General features: G+C 42.3%; 1 protein-coding gene and 1 long non-coding RNA gene across 2 annotated transcripts in view; one reads left to right on the top strand and one right to left on the bottom strand.

The window, feature by feature from the left end:
• LOC5519988 (MAM and LDL-receptor class A domain-containing protein 2-like) overlaps positions 1 to 21465 on the bottom strand; it is a 93879-nt gene that overhangs the window by 16286 nt on the left and 56128 nt on the right. The window contains exons 89-118 of the mRNA XM_048724504.1: positions 20864 to 21090; positions 20463 to 20596; positions 19973 to 20323; positions 19420 to 19716; positions 18222 to 18413; positions 17763 to 17946; positions 17113 to 17348; positions 16534 to 16800; positions 15950 to 16198; positions 15476 to 15699; positions 14786 to 14978; positions 14492 to 14680; positions 14215 to 14304; positions 13415 to 13743; positions 12917 to 13135; positions 12592 to 12796; positions 12127 to 12395; positions 11731 to 11849; positions 11057 to 11298; positions 10587 to 10732; positions 10192 to 10423; positions 9744 to 9923; positions 6224 to 6348; positions 4361 to 4510; positions 3075 to 3296; positions 2342 to 2795; positions 1676 to 2155; positions 1139 to 1395; positions 534 to 823; positions 149 to 324 (exon numbers count right to left, since the gene is read on the bottom strand). Of these exons, the coding sequence (XP_048580461.1) occupies positions 149 to 324; positions 534 to 823; positions 1139 to 1395; positions 1676 to 2155; positions 2342 to 2795; positions 3075 to 3296; positions 4361 to 4510; positions 6224 to 6348; positions 9744 to 9923; positions 10192 to 10423; positions 10587 to 10732; positions 11057 to 11298; positions 11731 to 11849; positions 12127 to 12395; positions 12592 to 12796; positions 12917 to 13135; positions 13415 to 13743; positions 14215 to 14304; positions 14492 to 14680; positions 14786 to 14978; positions 15476 to 15699; positions 15950 to 16198; positions 16534 to 16800; positions 17113 to 17348; positions 17763 to 17946; positions 18222 to 18413; positions 19420 to 19716; positions 19973 to 20323; positions 20463 to 20596; positions 20864 to 21090 (6928 nt within the window). The remainder of the gene's footprint in view (positions 1 to 148; positions 325 to 533; positions 824 to 1138; positions 1396 to 1675; positions 2156 to 2341; positions 2796 to 3074; positions 3297 to 4360; positions 4511 to 6223; positions 6349 to 9743; positions 9924 to 10191; positions 10424 to 10586; positions 10733 to 11056; positions 11299 to 11730; positions 11850 to 12126; positions 12396 to 12591; positions 12797 to 12916; positions 13136 to 13414; positions 13744 to 14214; positions 14305 to 14491; positions 14681 to 14785; positions 14979 to 15475; positions 15700 to 15949; positions 16199 to 16533; positions 16801 to 17112; positions 17349 to 17762; positions 17947 to 18221; positions 18414 to 19419; positions 19717 to 19972; positions 20324 to 20462; positions 20597 to 20863; positions 21091 to 21465) is intronic.
• Positions 6897 to 8943, top strand: LOC116603555. Its single transcript, XR_004290672.2, has 2 exons — positions 6897 to 7390; positions 8093 to 8943. It is a non-coding gene; the product is annotated as an uncharacterized LOC116603555 (long non-coding RNA).

Below are 21465 nucleotides of genomic sequence, written 5' to 3'. Positions count from 1 at the left end.
ACCAACAATTTCGAGAATCGTATGGCGGTAAAATAGTGCGCCTTCACGTGCCATCAACTCGACCACGTTGCACCTGGGCTCTAGCAAATCAACATGCCAGCTGCAATAGGGCAATGAGCTTTTCTTGAGCCCTTGACAGCCCGATTACCTGCAGGGTTATTTGGATCTTTGATGACATAGAGGCCGGCGTACAGTTGTCCTACGGAGCTGCCGTACATGTGATACCAGAAGGTCATGAAGCACCGCTTGGACACAGTCAGTTTACGGCTCTCCAGGTCAGCATGGGCCCATGCTGAAGCACCAGATGCTTCGATGTACAGGTATCTGCAAGATAGACCCGAACTCAGACAATGATGTCTATACGGAGAGAAAAATGGAAGTATCAAAAACATAAAACTATTGAATTTGGTGCCGCGTAGTACTGAGGCATTCATACATACCACCCATCACATTAGAGCCATGTGTTATAAATTATACCTTCCGTCAACACGGCACTGGTGATGTGTTGCTAAAAGTTATATATTCAAACCTACCGTCCATATATGGTCTTGGTGGTATGGTCGTATGATGGCCCAGTGTTGAGGGTACTGGTACTACCACGCCCTATTTGCCAGTCCATCGTCTCGTGTCCGCTCTGGTCATTGGACCAGCAGCTGACACAATCCTCGAAGTCTTCGTTCTGAATAGATGGTTTAGGTGTCGGGGTTGGAGCAGGCGTGGGGCCAAGCTGTGTAGGGCAGCCTACGAACTTGATGTCGTCCAGCGCGATGTCTGATTGGTAAGTCCTGCCACGGATCGACTCGAAAACAATCGAGTATTGTTGCTATGGTAAAAAACAATCACTCAAAGAATAATCAAAGAATTATCGACCCGAGAAAAGAAAATGGGGAGGCAATTGATTTTAGACATATCATCATGTTCTTATTTGAGGATATTTCATAAACCTTGAAGATAAAAATTGAGGTTGGTTCGCTTTCTCTTTAGAGCTACCTAAATCCCCTTATGAAGGCTTCTAGGCTTTGTTTTTCATATTCGCTGAGGCCTGGATCCATGCGAGAGGCACAATCCATGCGAGAGTATGGAATGGCCACGTGTCACGTTTACCCTTTTCCGCCCCCTGGCCAAACACCAAACGTACCTGGCTAGGGATGTCCAGGAACTGGCAGAACCACTTGTCACCATGATCCCCTGTCGTGTTCCATATCAGTCTCTGTGAGTCGTCAGGTTGAGGGTCCAACGTGTTGCGGATGTACACGTTTAGGGTACCCATACCCGCGCCGTACATGTGGTAACAAAAGTGGATCATACAGCTACTAGACGACATCATGTTAGGTCCGAGAAGCTCCCCGAAGTGTCCTAGCATGTTGGGGCTGGTCTCCGCGTACACGTAATATCCTGCACGGAAACAATAAAAGAGAATCGCTTATTTCCGCTACCCAATGCGTCTTTTGCTAACTTAATCGAGTTCAAACGAAAAAAAAGGTACATACAAGCTAGCCAGCGAGCCAGTAATTTAGTGTGTTAGCTTACCGACTGCATTTCGATGTTTACCTCGGATAAGCAAAAACCGAACTTTTTTATAATGGGCCCTATCCCGTGCAAAGCTTCTACCAGCTTGCAGTACGAATCTTTTGACTCGCGTTGTCTCTAACTGTGTCATGAGCGCATGAATTACCTTGTGCAGAGCCTGTGGTGTGGTCAACAGATGGACCTGTGTTCCATGAAGGCGTTCTGCCGCTATTCCGGCTCCAGGCCATGTCCGCAAACGTCGCAGACGTCCACAAGCACATATCCTTCTCAAAGTTACAATCGCCTGGATGAGGAGGCCCTAATGATGGGGTGATAACCGGAGCCGTGGTAGCACAACCCTGCTCGTCTTCGCCATCTGTGCAGTCGGACTCTCCATCGCATTTCCAGAAGATGTTGATGCAGCGATCGTCCTTTGAGCAGTAAAACTCGTTAGACTGGCACTTGTAGACACCAGTGGGCGGAGCAGGCGTACCACCGGCGTAGCAACCAGCAGAGAAACTGATGTCATCCAGGGCGATGTCTGTCTTGTCATCACCCCCGACGGTGGCTTCGAAGCCGATGTAAAACGCCCTGGACATGCTGATCGGTACCTCAGCACGAATCCAGTTTTGGTTCTTGAAATCGCCTAGGGATATAAAGTTCGTACTCATTACACTCAACTAACTCATTTTTCATACGTTCTATGATCATTAGGAAAATAGGGATCTTATGCAAAAATATTTATATTTTGTAGTTATGATTGATCTTTGAACCTTTTTCTGCAAATAACGAACCTTTATTGCGTTACCAAGTAAGTGTACCGGATGCTTACCTCGTGCTGACCACGCCTGTCTCCACTGGTAGTAATACCCAGTGCGGAACATAACATACATCTTGAGAATGCCCATCGAGGCCGAGCCATACATAGAGTAATAAAACCGTACGGTGCAAACTCCTCGGCTGGCAGGGAACAACTTGTTGCTTGCAAGACGTGCCCTATCGTATGGCTGCCTTGGCGAAGACGAGTCTATATACAATAACTGTCCACTTCCGGTCGTGTGATCCCCCTTGGGGCCTGTCCCAGGTCCTGTCGGTGCCTTTCCTCTGACCCAATCGAAGTCATCGTAATACCAATTGTAGAACGAACACCAGTCCTTTTCGAAGTTGCAGTTTGCAGTACGGCTGGCACAAAGTGTTGGGTCTTCGTCGGTTCCATCTCCACAGTCGTCCGTGAAGTCGCACACCTGTTGTTGCTGGACGCAGTGACCACTGTTCTTGCATCGCACCTGACCACAACAACAATATAAACGATTAATGTAAACGTCAACTACCTAAATCGGTTATCATGAAAAATAAACTTGGAAATGAACTTGGTAAAGAAAGTGTATCGGTAAGAATAGGTGTGTCGGCAAAATAAATAGGGATTTATCATTGGTTTCGAAAGAGTGGGCGTTTCTTAGTTTTCTTATTCGAAGTAGGCCAAACATGCTAAAAAGAGTATGCTAGGTGATTTCAAATATTACAGTATATCGGGCTATACATTTCGAAAACAACCCCCACCGTACCTCATTAGCCGTGCAGTTCCTAGCTACATCAATGAAGCAGTCCTTATCAAAGCTGATATCGTCGACGGCGATGTCTCCCTGGTAGTTTGCGCCACGCGTTGCCTCAATGATAATCACGAACTTCTTATAACTACCCAGACCGATCACAGCCTTCTTCCACGAGTTGCCTTGGTTACCAGACAGCGTGTACTGGACGTCGTAGGTTCCGTCCGGTTTCTTGACCTAGTTAAAAAGAAGGTTAAGTACACGCATTTTAGTTATTGCCTCTTGAACGACAAAAGAAAACGCACCACCTTGATTTCGCTGAGTATTTATTGTATTGCGACACTACCGTATTTACCCGAATAAGCGCCTCCCTCCCCTCCCCAGGTTTTATGTAACTGAGTTAAATGACTGTCATAATGTAGTTCCAAGAAAGCAGGAGCCCATAGACTCTGGACAAGAAAGAGACAAATATTTAATGGATGAAAGTTTATTGAAAAAAGCTGATTCACGTTGTAATAATGATATAGAGAAACGAAACTGATGCAATATAAAACTGATATTAAATGAATAAAAACACTTCGGCCTTTTGTTCGAAATTTGCTCTTCTAAATAAGCGCCTCCCCGAATAAGCGGCCCGTCTGAGAGTCGAAAAATTTAATAAGCGCTGGGGAGCTTATTCGAGCAAATACGGCATATCAATTGTGAAATAAATTAAAGACTAAACCATGTTCTTGCAAAGGGTCTATTGTCCCTAGTTTACACTAACAATGTGTGTTACCTTGGTGAGAGTGGTGTTACCTTGAATTAGAGTGTGCCAATGCTCTAGCCGTACATGCGGTACCATCGTTACCCTGTGTAAAGTGTGCCATTCCCTGGCCTTTCAAGTGGTACCAGTGGTACTCTGAGTAATAGTGAGCCAGTGCCTTGGCCTTACATGTGGTACTAGTAATACGTAAGGTGGTGATACCTTGAATGAGTGTGGCATTTCCCGGCCGTACATGTGGTACTAGTAATACGTAAGGGACGGGGTGTAACCTTGAGTGAGGGTGTGTCAATGCCCTGACAGTACATTTGGTACTAGTAATACGTAAGGGACGGGGTGTAACCTTGAGTAAGGGTGTGTCAATGCCCTGGCCGTAAATGTGGTACTAGTAATATGTAAGGCGGTGACACCTTGAATTTTCTGGCCGTACATGTGGTACTTGTAATACGTAAGGGACGGGGTTTTACCTTGAGTGAGGGTGTGTCAATGACCTGGGCGTAAATGTGGTACTAAGAATACGTAAGGGAAGGGGTGTTACCTTGAACGAGAGTGTACCAATGCCCTGGCCGTACATGTGGTACCAGACGCTCATCTTACAGTTGGGACTGGATGCGTAGTACTCGTAAGACGTCAACTCGGCCTTGTCACCTTGATTGCCAAATGAGGTCTCAATATACATGTAGTAGCCCTAAAAACACAATGAACAGACGAGGGAGAGGTACATAAAAAATCAAATTTCTTACATTGGGCATAGTTCTGTCAATATTTGTGGCCCGGCAAGGGAAAACTTACACTAGCGAAAAACGTTTTAGGGCAAATCTGGAAGATAAACGAACGCTTTTTTCTATAAGGGAACGATCTTGTTAATAATGAGGGAACGATCTTGCTTCGTTATATCGTTCTTGAACGATCTTGTTCCCGGGGCACAATCGGAAGAACGTTTTTTCAATTCGGAAGTTCCTTTCCTTCAAATTGGAAAAAATGCTCTAAAGTTCGTAAGATCGTTCTCTAAAATTCAGAAAGTTCGAAAGATCGTTCTCTTAACATTCGGAAGATCGTTCTCTTGAAGCTCGGGAGAACATTCTTTAATAATTCGGAAGATCGTCTCTAGAAGTTCGGAAAAACGTTCTCAAAGTTTGAAAGAATGTCCTTGATATTTGCCGTATGCAAACTAAGAAAGCGAGTCGACTCTATTTGTATTTGCAATACAACGACATGATAACGGTGACGACAACAATATGACGGTTCTCGCTTGCTACTAAAGTCGCGCATCAAACAGACCTCTCTGGATCTCAGCTTTCTTTTGCCATTAGGACTGTTAGGGTAGTTACGGTCCGTAAAGTTCGACAATTGAATTGTTTGAGCGGTATTTAATATAAGAGAGCGAGTCGGCTGTCGATATTTATTTTTTTCAAAACAAAATGTTAATGGCGACCACAACTTTACTATGACGGCTTTGCGCTTACTATTTAACTCGCGCATCAAAAGGCCTAAAAAAAAAAGAATCTCCTATATCTCAAACTTTAATTTGCTATTACGATCACCGATTATGAGTCGTATGCAAACTAACAAAGCGAGAAAAACTTGTCAAGCTGAAATATAGCTCAAAATAAAAATTAACAAACCAAGCATTTCTCAAAAGAGCGATTTTGTCTTTTTGGTAACGATTTTCAAAATCGGAAGAAGGTTTTTGCCTTTGGGGTTTTCTCGCACTGATAAACGTTTTTCAAATCCCGGAAAGAAGTTCTTGTCTTAGTGAAGCCGATCATTTCTTCGGATGAACGATCTTGAAAATCGGAAAATCGTTCTCGCCTTCGAGTGTTCTCGGCGATTTTTTAAAAACAGGGAGAACGATCTTGTCTTTGGAAGAACGGTATTGGCTTCGAACAGACGATCTTGACTTCTGGGAAACGTTATTGAAAATCGGATAACGTTTCTCGTAGAAACCTGATATCGTTCTGAATATCGTAAAAGCGTTCTGCATAACGAACGATATTTTTCGTTCATAGCTTTTCTCTAGTGTACGTTTTTCCTTGCCGGGTCACATTTACTCAAATGAAAGCTGGGAAGGCAGAATGAAAATCTAATACCAGTGTCTAAATGCTCTTGCGATGAGGGAAACCGAAGATGATTGCGGAGGAGCTGATTTTGGACGGCTAGTGATGGTACTATGTTTAAAGCTCGTCACAAATTTCAAGCTAGCTAACTTTGAACATGTATATATTTATATCAAGTAACTGTGGTAAAGCGAGTTGCCTTACCAAAGCCAGCTGGGCACAATTACTTATTCAACAGGAAGAGTTTTGGGATTCGGCAGTGAAAACAGTGGAGCATTGATGTAAATGTGATTCATTGGGCTATCAGTGGTTCTAAGTGGATTATGGATCGTGAATAGACTTACAGCGTTTGTTCCTAAAGTGTGATCCATCGAAGGTCCTGTTCCGATACTTGGGGTCTGACCCTGCCTTCTTATCCAATTAAAATTGTCAGAGGATTTGGCTTGACGCCACCCCTTGTAGCAGTCACCTGGAATACATCACGGTACATTGCACTATTAATACAATATTGTGCTGTTTGCCATTGCATATATAAATTTACAAGGCTTTACATGGTTTCTTAAATGTTCCTTAAATTTACTAGATAAATTTAGTAAATTTAAGTTAAGTTTAAGCACCCATCTTAAATATAGTAGTATATTTAAGCAAATTTAAGTCACTTGTTTTTACATGTAGTATTTTATTTAAGTGTCTTTAAGAATGTTCTTAAACAAAGTACTAACTTCACTATGTTTAAACGCATCTTAAACATTATGAGTTCTGAAGCGAAGGCATTTAACCCCTTTCCGTCGGTTTTGGCAATTTTCTCTAGTCGATGTATTTTTATTGTATGTTCTGTGGCGTTCATGATTGTAACGTGCTAATTTCCCCCCGCATAATTTGCAAGGATAACGGCGCTGTTTCGTCGTTACCATTTATTTCATGTAGAAAAACTTTCTCAATAGATCGAAATGTGAGAATCTTCATTTGAAAGTGCGCGCGCCTTAACAAGCGTCCTTGCATAATTTGCAAGGATAACGGCGCTGTTTCGTCGTTACCATTTATTTCATGTAGAAAAACTTTCTCAATAGATCGAAATGTGAGAATCTTCATTTGAAAGTGCGCGCGCCTTAACAAGCGTCAGATTGATTGACATCTATTGACATCGAAACAAAAGCCTCACGTGTGCATCACGTTGAAATCATTATCTTTCATCTGCATAACAAAAGCTCACGTGAACGGATATGAAGTCCATTCTAAGTGATACTCGTGTCTTCGCCGTTACTGTAACCGACGCTCGAAACTGAGCAAGGCAAATTCACTTTTGGTATAAAAGCAAAGCGAGAATTTGGCTATTATTTTATAGCAACTAATTAGAAAAACAAGACAGCAAAAGGAAGAGTAGCAACAAGTGAAAGACGTTTTGAAAGAGCAGGTAAACACGGGAACAGACAGTCGCGTGAAGATGAGAACGGCAATTGTACCGAAGGGCGCAGAGGCCGTTAGAAATGCCAAACGATCCAGAATGCCAGGTACGAATAGCTATTTTGAAGTAGATAAAGATTCTCTAAGACTTCGAGATGGGGAATTGTCTGGCCAGCTGAAGCTTACATGACAATGATGCATTCGGTCCGACTTGCGTGACACTGTTGTTATTGTTTTGTTTTATAAATAGTTGAAACAAAAAAAATATCCCCTTCCCTCCATTGTTCGATACTCAAGAAATATAATTAAGCCATATTTGTTTTTGGATGGATTAAATTTTACCGTGATTCAAGAGGATTGAGTTGGCTACTGATGATGAAATGAATATCTTATTTGCATAGTGTCTTATTTGCAAGTTGGATCAACAAGCTTTCTTTGGAGGGTTGTAGGCTATTCGGGTTACGGTCAAGTTTTCGTTTTTTTCAGCTTTTAAAAAATCAAATCACTTGATTTATTATCTAGATCTACAATTTGATTTTTTTTTCTAGAAACTCAAAAAAGCATCTTCTATACAATGGAGATTTCGAGCTTTGCTTTGGTATGTAGTCTTTTGAAAGGGTAGGGTAAAATACGAGCAGCAAAATCGTACAACTTTTGTGTCAGCATTTGCCAAAAAAAAAAAAAAAACGAAGGCAATGTTGCGCATTTTAGTTTCGCCGAACCAACTTTTGTTGCAGCAAAGGATAAACTAAATATGGGTTCTGTGAAATTTAGAGAACTCAAGATGGTTTTATCTTTTTTTTATTCAGAAACTCTATAATTTGTCAACGGCGATGGAGCAGATTGAATGGGAGCCAAAGCGCAAGGAAAAGTGAGTGAAAGTGATGACTATGGATATGGAGGATGAAAAGAGGTGGGTGTTTTTGATGGTGAAGCCCCTGGGAAAGAAAAGAGCTGAGGAGAGGAAAACAAGAGTTGGACAGGAGGCATGTGACGGGCCCAACAGAAGTCTATGCACAGAGTAAGAAGCTTTAAGTTTTCAAGCCGCCCTTGTCCCTCATGCTCAGTCAGGTGGGAAGTCCTGAGGAAAAAGGAGACATCCCTACCTCCCCAGTCACCCCTTCCTTGGCAGCGCCTGCCACCATTGACAAAACTCCCAGTACAGCACGTAGGTCATTATGAGCGCTAACTTAGTTGAGACTTTTTACAGTATTAGTACAGTAATTGTTAATTTTTACAGTTGGTCTTATCAGATTGATCGATAAATTATATATTTATAGTGTATTTTAATTCCCATATTGTTTCAGTTGCTTTTAGCAGATTGATTGCAATATATATTTATAGAAAAAGTAGAAAAAAGCTGAAGTTTTCAATTTTGAAAAGCCAAAAAATATGAACTTGTTACTGAGCTTATTTATTTATTTATCTATTTATCTATTTATTTATTAATTAATTTAAATATTATGTTAGGTCTAACAGCCAACACAGGTTTAAAACTTTTTGTCATTGTTAATTTCATTTATAGAACTTATATAACACAGAACACCAAATATATTGTAAATATGTTATAGTTGCTACAGAGAAACTTATTTTTATAAGAACATTGATGGTTGTAGTTCTATAAAATAGTGTTTATTTCAATAAAATTCTTTATATGCAAGTTTTGTATTGTGGACTTTCTATGATTTGTAATGGGTTCTTTTCTGGTGAAATGAGGCTATTTCATCACACAGAAACCACAGAATATTAACCTGAGAATTTATAAGAAATTTAATACCCCTTTGTAAAGAACGCGAAAATTGACATTTAAACACACCCAAAATGCCCTTAAATTTATTATTTTAGAACCTTTCATTACATTTTAAAACTAAAGGTGATATTTAAGCAGTTTTAGATTCCTTAAAATTGATTAAATATTAATTTAAACTACATTTAAGAAGGTCCTAGACTTGCTCGAAATGCCCTTAAATATATTATTTTAGAACATTTCATTACATTTAAAAACAGTTTAAAGGTGTTATTTAAATATTTTAAGATTCCTTAAAATTGATTAAATATTACTTTTAACTACATTTAAGAAAGTTCTTAAATGTTCTTTCTAACAGCATTTAGGGATTTCTTAAAGTCACTTAAATGTACTTAAATGTAAGATTTAAAAATTCTTAAATAGCATCGTAAAGACAGTTAAAGATATTTAAGTTGTCTTTCGGAATGTTTCCAACAGGCTTAAATCTATATTTTCACCCAGTGATATAACGAGTAGAAAAAAAAGGGCCATTTATATGGCCAAGGTACCTGGGATGTGCCTAAATCTAGACCTAACCCAACTCTTCATATGAGCTAAAAAATATATTTATTCTTGGTGACGGCATCACAACAGGAACACTGACAATAAGCAAGTATAAACAGTTTTTTTAAATATTAAAATTGACGTGAGCCCTCCTGAAGTGGATGCGTTACCTTCGAAAGTACAGCTGGTTCCGCAAGGAAGCTCGTCGGAGTTGTCCCCACAGTCGTCCTTGAAGTTACAGAGCTGGTCTCTGTCGACGCACTTGGAGTTTGCGCACACGTACTGAGACGCGAGACATGAGGAGGCGGTAGGGCGAGTATGGAAACCGAACGGCGTCGAGGTTGGTTGACCTGTCAATCATACAATAGCAATAAATAGGTAATCGGAAGACCCATGACAAATTTAAAGAGAGATATCAGCTCTAATAGCGTAACTATGTAAAAAACTTAATCTTACGTATACATTAAGAGTTCGAAATAATTGGCCGAGAAAATCCGGAATTGGCAATTGAAGAGAATTCTGAAGAAGCACAAAGCGGACGACGGCAACGCGGAAGTTTGCTGTCGTCCGTGCTATAAAACTGAAGAACGCAGAGATAACAACAATCCGGTGAGTTACCTGGCATGACACAATCCGGACAGATCTGGCAACTTGGCGTCATGGAGACGTCATCAATAGCAATGTCACCCTGGTAACTGATGCCACGGACGCCCTCGATCACGAACTGATAATCGCTGTTAGAGGTAGGCACCTTGACGACTGCGCGGTACCAGAAGTCTCCTTGTTGGCCAGTGATGTTCAGTAATGGCTGAGATATGCCGCCCTGGTAGTAAGACGTGCGGGTGTACACCTGAGGAAGAAAAAGAGAGGTGTTAGAAAGGAGCACTGTAAATATTGTGTAATAACAGAAAGAAAAGAATTCCAAAACCATATCACATATCCCCCGTTGTGGAAGCTCTCGGATGGGAAGGGGGAAGCAAGTATGACGTAAACGAAGTAGATAAGATACCTACCAGTAGACTTCCAATATGGTTGCCATGCATGTGGTAGAAGAAACGCAAGTAACAGTCCCGTGATGCTGCTTTGATGACAGGAGAATTTAGACGAGCATTGTCGCCAGGTTGTCGCGGCCATGAGGTTTCGGTGTACATGTAATGCCCTACAAGCCACAAGATAAAATCGACATCGTTTTGACATGGCGGGAAAATGTTCCGAATAACCTTATTTTAGATTGAATAAGGCGATAATTACAAGCTTAATCGAATAAACTTCAAGTTCCCTTGAGACTATTTTTTTCAGCCATTTGTACCCGGATAACTCCCTTATAGGTTCTGTTAAAGGGGTTTCGGGGAATGATTACCGTAAAAAGCCAAATTCTCAGGGATAAAAAGGACTAGTTCGCAGGACTGGTCACAGGGCTACTTCTGTGAAAAAGCGGAAAATGACTTAAAATTGAAATACCAATTGCTTCTGAAAAACTTACCGCTGGCGGTGTTGGTGGAATGGTCCTTGCTTGGGCCAGTACCAGTTGAAGTTGTGCCGCTGGTACCCATACTCCAGTCAAACTTGTCATCTTGAGACTGCGTGAACAAACACAAGCCGTGCTCGAAGTCGCACTTGGTGGTGTACGCGTCACATTTGCTTTCGTCTGACAGGTCATTAAACATACAGTCTGCTTGGTAGTCACAGAGGTAAGATTTAGGGATGCAACCACCCCTGGAGCACCTGTGAAAATCCCGACATCAATTATACATTTATTTAAGCTTCTGCTGACTGACTTCACCATCAAACGGATTTTGAAGGAGATCTTTGCTTTAAAATAAACCATAGGAGCTAGTATTTATATACACTTGAATTGTCAGTTATTAGAATGTCTAACAACCAATCCGCTATGTTAGAGGTTCCGGTCTAAATTATAAACTATGCAGCCCTTTTCCTTATGGAGGTGTCTTTTGTACGTATTTGAACTTATTGAAATGTAGCGAAGTCCCAATTTAAACTATACTATGCTATTTGTTATTTAGGGTCTCATCTGTAGGATTTCAACCCAAATCAGCTATACCTGATAGAACGCCTCTGAGCCTCGTAATAAAGGTCAGCTGAAAGTTGTAGTCAAGTCTAAATCATTACAATGTTATAAAGGGAACATGTACGTACTTGAACTCATCAGTATTACAAGGTCTAGTGACGTCAAGGGGCTTGCAGTTCTCTAGCTTGACGTCATCCACAGCGATGTCACCCTGATTACCATTGCTTCGTTTTGACTCCAACACGATCTGTGAAAAAAACGGAAGATAACAGTAATGAATTAATAGTAATAGTTGCACTCTTACATAAAAAATGCCCTTTAAAAGGGCAAATTTATCATCTTTTGCATGGTATTTATCGAGCCGTGCTCAGCATCACCTTTTTGTTTATTCCAAATCGAAAGAAATACATCAACGAATGTAACCCAGAATGCCCGTTACCCAAAATATCGAAAAAGCGAAAAAAGACGAGAAAAGGTGTCGCGAGTTTTTCATAAAAAATGAATCATGATTTTGGTCAAAATACCTGGAAAAGCTGCCTTGAGCCAATCAGAACCTTGGCATTCAACCAACTGTCGCCCTGGTTTCCAGTGCGGGACCAGATAACGGGTGAGGTCCCGTCAAGGAACTGTAACTTGACCGAAAGAGTGCCTACGGATGATCCGGTCATGTGGTACCAGAAGTTGATGGCGCACTCCGGGCCGGACATGCCGATACGTGGGGTCTTCAGTGGGGCGACGTCACCGGGGCTACCGGCAGAGGCATCCGTGTATGCGTACCAACCGTTTGCGGTACCTACCAGAATACCAAAAATTAATTACCAATGGATATATAATAACAGTTATGTGTCTTTAACTTATTCCTTTAACCAATGCAACAAATGCTGTACAAAGAGACGTGATCTCTCCAAAGATAAGCCAATTACCATAGGACTAAAACTTAAGGTAATGGAGCTTCTAAAGCAATAATAAATTTGATCTTGGTTCGTTACCTGTGGTGTGGTCGGTAGAGGGACCAGTTCCTTGCGTGGAGGTGCTTCCTTGGGCAACTACCCAGGCGTAAGAGATGGCACGACGCCGGCGCCCAGGGTTGTCCGGGTACCAGCCGCAGAATGAGCCAGAGCTGAAATCACAACTTGGCTGTACGCAGTTCTTCTCATCTGAGCCATCTTTGCAGTTCTTGCTGAAGTCACACACCTGAGAGGCAAAAAGGGCGTTAAGATAGATCTAATTATTTAATTACAATTCAATTTAGTCTATGCAGGGTCTTTTTTTTTGGAACTTGTCTTTAGATTATGTTTTTTTAATGTAGGTTACCTGGGTGGAGAGAATACAAGCGTTCGGTCCCTCGGCCACGCAGTTGAATTCTGCAGACGAGCACGTGCTGACGGGTGTTACCGGAGGCTTTGGAGTAGGCGTTGGGGGAGGAGCAACTGGGAGCTGACCGACAAGGTCCACGCAGGAAGTGGTGAATGAAATATCATCCAGAGCGATATCGCCGTCATAACTATCGCCTCGAACGCCTTCGATCACCACCTAAAAATGCAGAGAAAAGCTTATTGGGTTATCTAATGGCGTAGGGCATTATCAGTGAGTTCGAGATACTCGGATTTTGAGTTCAAGATATCCGGGTAAATGTTAAAATTAGGTCGAACATTATACATATAAAATAATACAGTTAAACTTTGGTCTTATGATACAGCGGGGCCCGAGAAAATTTCATTGTTTTGAAGTGAATGAAAACTAGTGTCTTGGGCATTTCAGCTCAGTTCAAGTTACCAGGGAGTTCGAGTTCTCGAGGTTCCTCTTTATTACCTGGAAGTCCTTGTCTGAGGTAAGCGTGATGACCTGTCGTCGCCAGATGGAGCCCTGTGCCCCTACCAGCGTGCTGACGGGCGTGCCCACGCTACCGTTCTGGAATGTTCTGATATACACGTTTAGTTTCTCCACGGTGTCACCGTACATGTGGTACCAGAAACGCAGCTTACAGTCCGTGTTGGAGGGGGAGATTGCACGGAAGTTGGAGCTGACCAGCCAAGCACGGTCGCCATACTTTCGTGGCCATGACGTCTCGATGTACATGTAGTATCCGCTGCCGGTCGTATGGTCACCAGGCGGGCCAGTGTTAAGGGAAGCTGTGTTACCTAAAACCACAAGTCAGTGTTCAAACAATCACATATTGCGTGCCGGTGCGGAGAGCCACTGTTTTACCCAAATCGACCAGTCGGTGCTTAACATGCACATATTCAGGTCGCCTACACCCACGATTCTTGCGGGCTGTGACAGACCAGTTACGCTTGTTTCATTTTACAAACCGAAGGACAAAGGTCCAGTCCCGGGCCAAACGAGCCTTTTATTTTAGGAGGGGGGGGGGGGGGGGGGGGACACAGCCGTAGCGGTTACAGGCCGATAAAAGAGACCCTTTTTAACTTGAACTTCTACTGGAAAATTTCACATAGGTAGTTAACAGATGATGAAAGGATTGCTGTGTTGGGAAAGCACAGAAAGCCAAAGAAAGTTACGGATGATCGATCCGAAGTTCGAGTGACACACAGGTCCCCCAAATAAATCATTTGCAAGCATTCACGAGTTCAAAAATAGTTATTATCCCTCACCTCGCGTCCTGGACCAGTCGAAGTCGTCTTCAGCACTCTGCTTCCATTTACACAACCCGGATGTAAAATCACAACGATTGTTGTACGAAGCTGTATTAAAAAATGCAGTAAAACTTATCAGTCTGGTCTATTGTGACATCAGTACATGTGGCTTTTAAGACTATTGAGACCCACAGCAGAACATAACTACGGAAAACTACGAAGAAACTACGAAAGAGTTGTAACTGTCAAATACGGCCAAAAGCAGTATAGACATGTTTAGTATTAGGCGACTTACAGCATGATCGCTCGTCGGAAGAGTCGCCGCAGTCGTCGCTGAAGTCGCAAACGTTATCACTACTGGTGCAAGAGCCGCGTGTACAGCGGAACTGCGATCTTGTGCAGACACGGTATGGCGGCAACTCGCAACCCACGAACTGAAGATCATCAATGGCGATGTCACCTGAGAAGGAACGGCCTCTGCGAGCTGGAAACAAATCATTGAAGTGGAAGGTTATTTCATCAAATTCCGCCTGAGGTGAGATTGCCTGTGATCATGTCATTAAATAAAAGTTTTGTGCAAGTCAAACACCTTGGAAGAGAAGCTGGAATGGCTGAGTTCGCTTGCCGATTCCCACCACGCCCTTCTGCCACTTGTTGCCCTGGTCACCAGACTTGTACCACCAAAGCCTCAGGGAGTCGGATACGTTCACGTAAACGGAAAGGTCACCGATGGTTGAGCCCCACATGTGATACCAGAACTCGAGTCGGCAGTCAGAGTGAGACTGCGGGGGAAAATGTGCAGTTAGTAGGACACGAAGGCCGATTTAATTATACGCCGATAATGTTCACCCTTCCACACGGCCTTTAAGAGCTCTTGTCAGAAACGCGTTTGTTATGGTTTTTATTCAATATTGAAAGAAATTATGTGAGGAAACCTTTAAATATTCATCCAAAAATAAAGTTTTATACCTTACTTACTAATTAAAAAAACACCAGCTATCTTTATTCAGCGGAAGGAAATATTCTAATTAACTTAATTTAATTTTCATACTTGTTATTTTGCAAGGATGATAAAAAAGCAGCTGAGAGGAACTCTTACTGTATCTTCGAACTATCAAATAATCTTCGAACTGGTTTACTCCAGGAAGGTGTAAGGTGCTTAACGTTCGCAGATAGAGTAAACACGGCAAAGATGACGTCATTACTTGACGTCGTTATTTTTAGAAAACTGATTTAAGGTATCAAGATTAGCTAGCAAGATATCATATAGAGGCATCACCTTCTGATAGCGAGGTCCAAGTAACCTTGCTCTCTGACCAAAGGAACCGGATGAAGCCTCGATGTACATGTAGTAGCCTAGCCTTGTCCCCAGGGTGTGGTCAACACTTGGTCCTGTACCCCAGCTAGGGGAGCGACCCTGGCGGCGTATCCAGTCATAATTGTCGTTATCACTCTTGTCGTGGACCCAACCGCACTGGCCAGTCTCAAAGGTGCAGTTAGACGCTGCGAGAGAACATCACAGTTGAGTATACGTGGTAACATTTAAGTTCAACCTTTTGGGTATAGAGGAACTCTACCAGTAAATCAAGTCACACACTATGCATGCCAATAGATCTATTTGTGGATGCGAATCTACAAAAGAATGCAAATAAACGAGTTCGTTTTCTTAAGACGGCAAATGCAAAGGGGGGCGTTTTCCCTGAGCGGGCACTTATTCAATCACAAGCTTTTTCAGATACGAAAATTTACTCACGGCAGCTTCTCTCGTCCGAGCCATCAAGGCAGTCGACGTTGAAGTCACAGACGCTTGTAAGAGGGATACACTTTCCGTCCGTCACGCAGCCAAACTGCTGAGCGTTGCAATTGTTTGGTGCCGCGGTAGTGGGTGGGGGAGAGAGGGTAGGAGCAGATGTGGGTAGGCTGCCGGTAAAGAGTGAGCAGGATGGGGTGAAGCTGATATCATCAATGGCAATGTCACCAAGGTAGGTCCGTCCTCGCACAGCTATTGGGAAGAAATCAGTTTAAATCACTAAAACACTTCCCTTACAAGATACATTTTCTACCAAGTAGCAGGGCGTAAATACTTCATTTTCTTAATTTTTGGGGGGATTCTGGAATGGTTTATTCACGTAGTAATATCACGGCAATGGTAACTTGATGACCAATTCTGTTTACCTCTTTGCGGCATAAGTAGGGATAAGGTATTTTGCGATCGAGCGGCCTTTTATTAACAACAATTCCCAAACAGACAAGGAAATAGCATACTCCCACTAAATTTAACCTTCAAATGAATTAAATAATAAAATACGTGTTTATATGATCCAAGAGTGATGGTACCTTCAATGATGACTTGGAATGGCTTTCCCCCTGGATTCACCACCACTTCCGCTCTGTTCCACAGGTCTCCCACCTCTCCACTGACGTTCATAATGCGATTACCGAAACCATCGTTAGTGAACCTCAAGTAGACGTTCAGCGAGTTGACATGTTGGCCGAACATATGATAGAAGAAGCGCATAGAGCACTGGCCCTGCAGAGGCGGACTGGCAAGTCGGGCATTATCTCCGTAACGGCCCGTGGACGTCTCTAAGTAAATGTAGTAACCTGAGGGTAGATCGAGGGAATACGTGAGGGAGCGCAAACTGCGTTAACATCTCATATAGCGTGAGCACCAAAAACATCGTAACTTTGGATTTCAAAAGGCCTAAGAGAGTAAGGCTTTGGGATGGGGTTTATTTGTGGTCCTTATTATCACCATGTCGTCGGTCTCTCAAAATTGAGATATTGCATTCCTACTTTATGCGGAATTACATGACACCAATTCCTAATAGACTAAATATTAAGTCAAAGTGACATCAGAACATCTCATATAGCTCAAACGTGTCAATATTCATTCGAGTTGTTGTCTGTGTGTACCGTCAGTTGTTCCAAGGGTGTGGTCGCGTCCAGGTCCGGTGTTGTAGGAGGGGGTTGCACCCTTCATTCTTGTCCAGTCAGTATCATCATCGGTCAGCTGTTGCCAGTTGCACAGGTCGGTTTCGAAGTTGCAGCGTGCTGGGTAGAGAGCGCACCTTCCTTCATCTGAATTATCGCCGCAGTCGTCCGTAAAGTCACATAGCTTTGATTTTTGAATGCAGCCGCCGTTAGTACACCTGGGAGTAGAGAGTTAATGTAAACATAACAACGACATTGTTCGAGTAGACCTTACCAGAAAACACATGTATTCTTAGGGCGATTTAGAAAACTGCCACAAAATATACAGAATATTGATATTTTTCCACAAACAGATTTTTTATTTAAAAACGAATGAATTATTATGACTTAAATAGCGTGTGTCAAGGAGGCCCTCCAGAAACCATAAGGTTATTCGTTATATTTTCCAGATTTTTCAGAGTAAAGCAGAAATGGAATGATTTCTGCCACTGTGAAGTATATTTGACCGAAAGAGAAAATTGGTGCACAACTCTTTCTTGATATGTTAAGCGGCAAACGGTTTAGCAGTTGCCAAAAGTTCGCAGATTATTCAAAGCGGCCAAAATTAACAAAAATTAGCAAAAACGTCTTACTTTACGTATCCAGCGGATGGTGTTGAGCATGTGGGCGGCGGGCCGCACTGCACCATGGCCAGGTTATCAAGGGAAATGTCGCCCTGGAAAGAAATTCCCCGGCTAGCCTCAATCTCGATCGTGAATGGCGACGAACGTCGACCGATAAGAGCGTAGGTTGTGGTCCACTTATTACCTTGGTCACCTGAAGGTATTAAAATATTACACAATGAGCGTAACACATGGTCTGACTAAATCTCAAAACAAGGAGCATGAAGGAAGCAACAGGAAACCATTACGTGTGTCATTCCTTTTACAGTCAGATTTCTGGCGCAGTTAGCGCAGTAAGCCTTCAAGAAGAAGACATGATTCACAGCCTTTGTCTGATTGGTGAATTAAGTACTACAGCGGTTACTTTATAAGAGAATGATGTATGAGTTAAGAAAAAAGAGAGAAATATAGACAAGTGCGACATCTTACCTGCCAGTGTCCAAATTCGTGTCCGGTACTTGCCATCCTTAACATACACGCTAAGCCGCCTGATAGTTCGGCCGTACATGTGATAGGAGAACTTGAACTGACAGGTAGCGAAGGCTTGTTGGTACTGCGGGCTAGTAAGCACAGCCTTGTTGCCAATGATACCGGTCGAAGTCTCGATGTATATGTAGTAGCCTAAATACAACCCAATAATTGTTAAACCAGACGGCATCTGGGTAGCGCTATTGACAGGGTCATTATGTAGTGCATAATATGCTTCTCAATACAGTGGAACCTGGATTTTACGATACTGGGTTTGACGATAACCTCGATTTTACGACGACGTTCCTTTCTTCCGGCGAAAATACAGTGAAATGTATAAGAAATTACCTCATTCTTAAGATATTGGATACAACAATATTCTCGATTTTATGATACAAATCTGTTCTCCCAAGCGTAATTTTGATCTCGATACAACGATATTACTGATTCTGTCTATCACACGTATAGTACAGTTAATCGATTTTTTGACTTGACAGATCTTGTTAAACACAGATTACAGCCTTACAGAAAGTAACTGTGCAGTCTACCCTGTCGCGACCGGCATTTTAGCTGAGCGTCACTGGACGAGAGAAGTCTGGAGGCTCTGGTACCCAGGGTACTGTACAGTCTTACACAGAATACAGTTACGATATTATTATTTTGTCAAAGTTAATTATTAACACGACCTCGCTAGAACGATATTTTCAATAGATTTTTGGATATCCCAAAATCGAGGACCTCTTTGCAACGGTACCTCGATTTTACGATACATTTCGTAAAATCCAGGTTAGACTGTACTTCGAGTTTGACTTCCGTGTGTTGAGCTTGTTTGTTCTGAGCTTGTTTGTTCATGCCTTTGCTGAGATGTTTTTTTGGTTTTTCCGGTTTCGACGAGATGTGATCAGAAGATGTGGTGAAGTCGTATGGCAGCTGCTTGAGGCGCTCTTTCTATACCTTCGACCCGATTTTGTTTTATCTGTTTTATTTTGTTTTTCTAGTCATAAAATGTTTTTGTCTGGTATTTGTCTTGTGTATAAACATATGCAGCGGCATATTTCTGACCTACTGCAAAGGAAAGCATCTCCTGCTCAATTATCGTTGTCAAGTATGTGCACTTTCTTGCTATCGTAGATACACACAGAACCAGTATCACACTAACCGTTCTTATCGTTGTCACCATCCACGCATGGGCCTGTAGAAGAACTGGCCGTGCATCCCTTATGCCTTGTCCAATCGAAGTTATCAGATACGGAGTTCACCCAGCCACATGTATCTTTCTCGAACTCGCAAGGTACACCGCAAGTGCCAATGGCTTCATCTATACCGTCTGAGCAGTCTGGCACGAAGTCGCACTTCTTGGTATTGGCCAGGCAAACCTTATTGCCAGTCAGATCAGTGCACTGAAATTTACCAGCGCCGCAGATGCCAGGAGTCGGAGATGGCGAGGGTTTGGGGGCTTAGGAAAGAAGATTTTTTTAGTCACAGGTTTGTCCCTTCAGCGTATTTCCTGACATCACATCGCAAGGAAACACCAATTTCGCACTATAAGTGAGCTCCATTAAACCATAAATAAACAGATCATGAAATTTCGGAATTCAAAATTTGTTATGAAAGTCTATAAAAAAGCCATAACTTTTTGCGATTCAGCGGATATAGATTTACGTTACAGCTTCTATTCAAACAAATCGAAAAGAAATAAAAGTTAGTCTTACCAACAGTGACACAGTCCAAAGTGAAGGTGATGTCATCCAGGGCGATATCTCCGGTGTAAGACGTGCCGATAACGCCCTCAAACACAACTTGGAAGTTCCCAGACGTCACACTGATAGCAGCTTCGCCTCTTTTCCATGCGTTGCCTTGATTACCAGACACCGACCACACCCTGCTGAGAGGTCCGCTCATAGAGGTGCGCGTGTATACATTAAGGGAACCCATGCTGGAGCCCATCATATGATAAAACCATCGCACCCGGCACGTGCTGCTCGGCTTGAACCATGTGCTTGCAAGGTATGCGTTGTCTCCTCGTTTACGTGGAGAGGACGCCTCGATGTACACGTAAAAGCCTAAAATGATCAAAAAGCAAATAATTATCATCGTGCATAATAATAATACCAATGACTGAATTGTTTGCGGTGGATAATATAAGCTAAAATATTGTCTCCTTGTCTTTTTTTTGTTTTTGCCTAGAAATAAAATGCTCACCGTATCGTGTATTGGTTGTGTGGTCTACACTTGGCCCGGTTCCCAAGGAGCCTGTGGTGCCTTGTTGCCTTATCCAGTCGAATTTATCATCCGTAGGCTGCGTCCAGTCGCATAACCCATTCTCAAAGTTGCACCTAAAAACACGACGAAAAGCCAAATTAAGTCAATATCAAGAAGGTTAAAATTCCAGATAAGAAATTTACGCAATAACATGAGCCCACGACACCTACTGCTTGACACTGTTGTCAAGGATCTAATAAAATTGAGAAACTGTACTACTGACAGAATGACTCTACAGGACAGTATTGTTCGTAAAAAGTTTTAAGATAAAAGTCAACCTATGAAAAAGAAATCTTGGTAGCCTGGATCTAATAGAAGCTTGCATCTGTGGAATAAAATACCTTGTATACGCAGTGCAAGTTGAATTACGTTCTTCGCTTCCATCGCAGCAATCTGTCTCAAAGTCGCACTTGGAGCTCGAGGAAATACAATGGCCGCTGTCGCAACGGAACTGGTTACTTGAGCAGGACGAGGGAGGGTCGGGCTGGAAACAGTTGTCGAATGACAGATCGTCGATTGCGATATCACCCAAGGCGCCGAGAGAGTAGTGATTTCCCTTGATGACAACCTGAATTGAAAGAAATGCTGAGACAATGTTGCAGTAGGTAAAACACTACTTCGGAAGCAATTTATTGCACCTAGCAGTAGGCAGATTGCAAGAAACAAAAAGGTAACTAATTAATTCTTGATGCTACTTGATGTAGCAATAGTTTGAACGATAAAAACCTCGAACCAAGAACGTTCGCCTTAAAGCAATTTTTATTTACCCAATCTAGGGCGAAAACAAATCCAACGCGTCCATTATGCCTTCACATTATCTAAACACGACTTTTTAAGCAATTAATTGCATCTAAGAGTCTCATGGCTCCATGAATCTTTCTTCAATTTCTTTTTCATTTGAACCTCAATATTAGGATAATAAGAATTCATTGAATCGATATTA

Source organism: Nematostella vectensis, chromosome 3 (assembly GCF_932526225.1).
Source record: "Nematostella vectensis chromosome 3, jaNemVect1.1, whole genome shotgun sequence".
In the NCBI taxonomy this organism is placed as follows: Eukaryota; Metazoa; Cnidaria; class Anthozoa; order Actiniaria; family Edwardsiidae; genus Nematostella; species Nematostella vectensis.
Note: the sequence above shows the minus strand (reverse complement) of the source record. Positions and strands in the feature narration are given on the sequence as shown.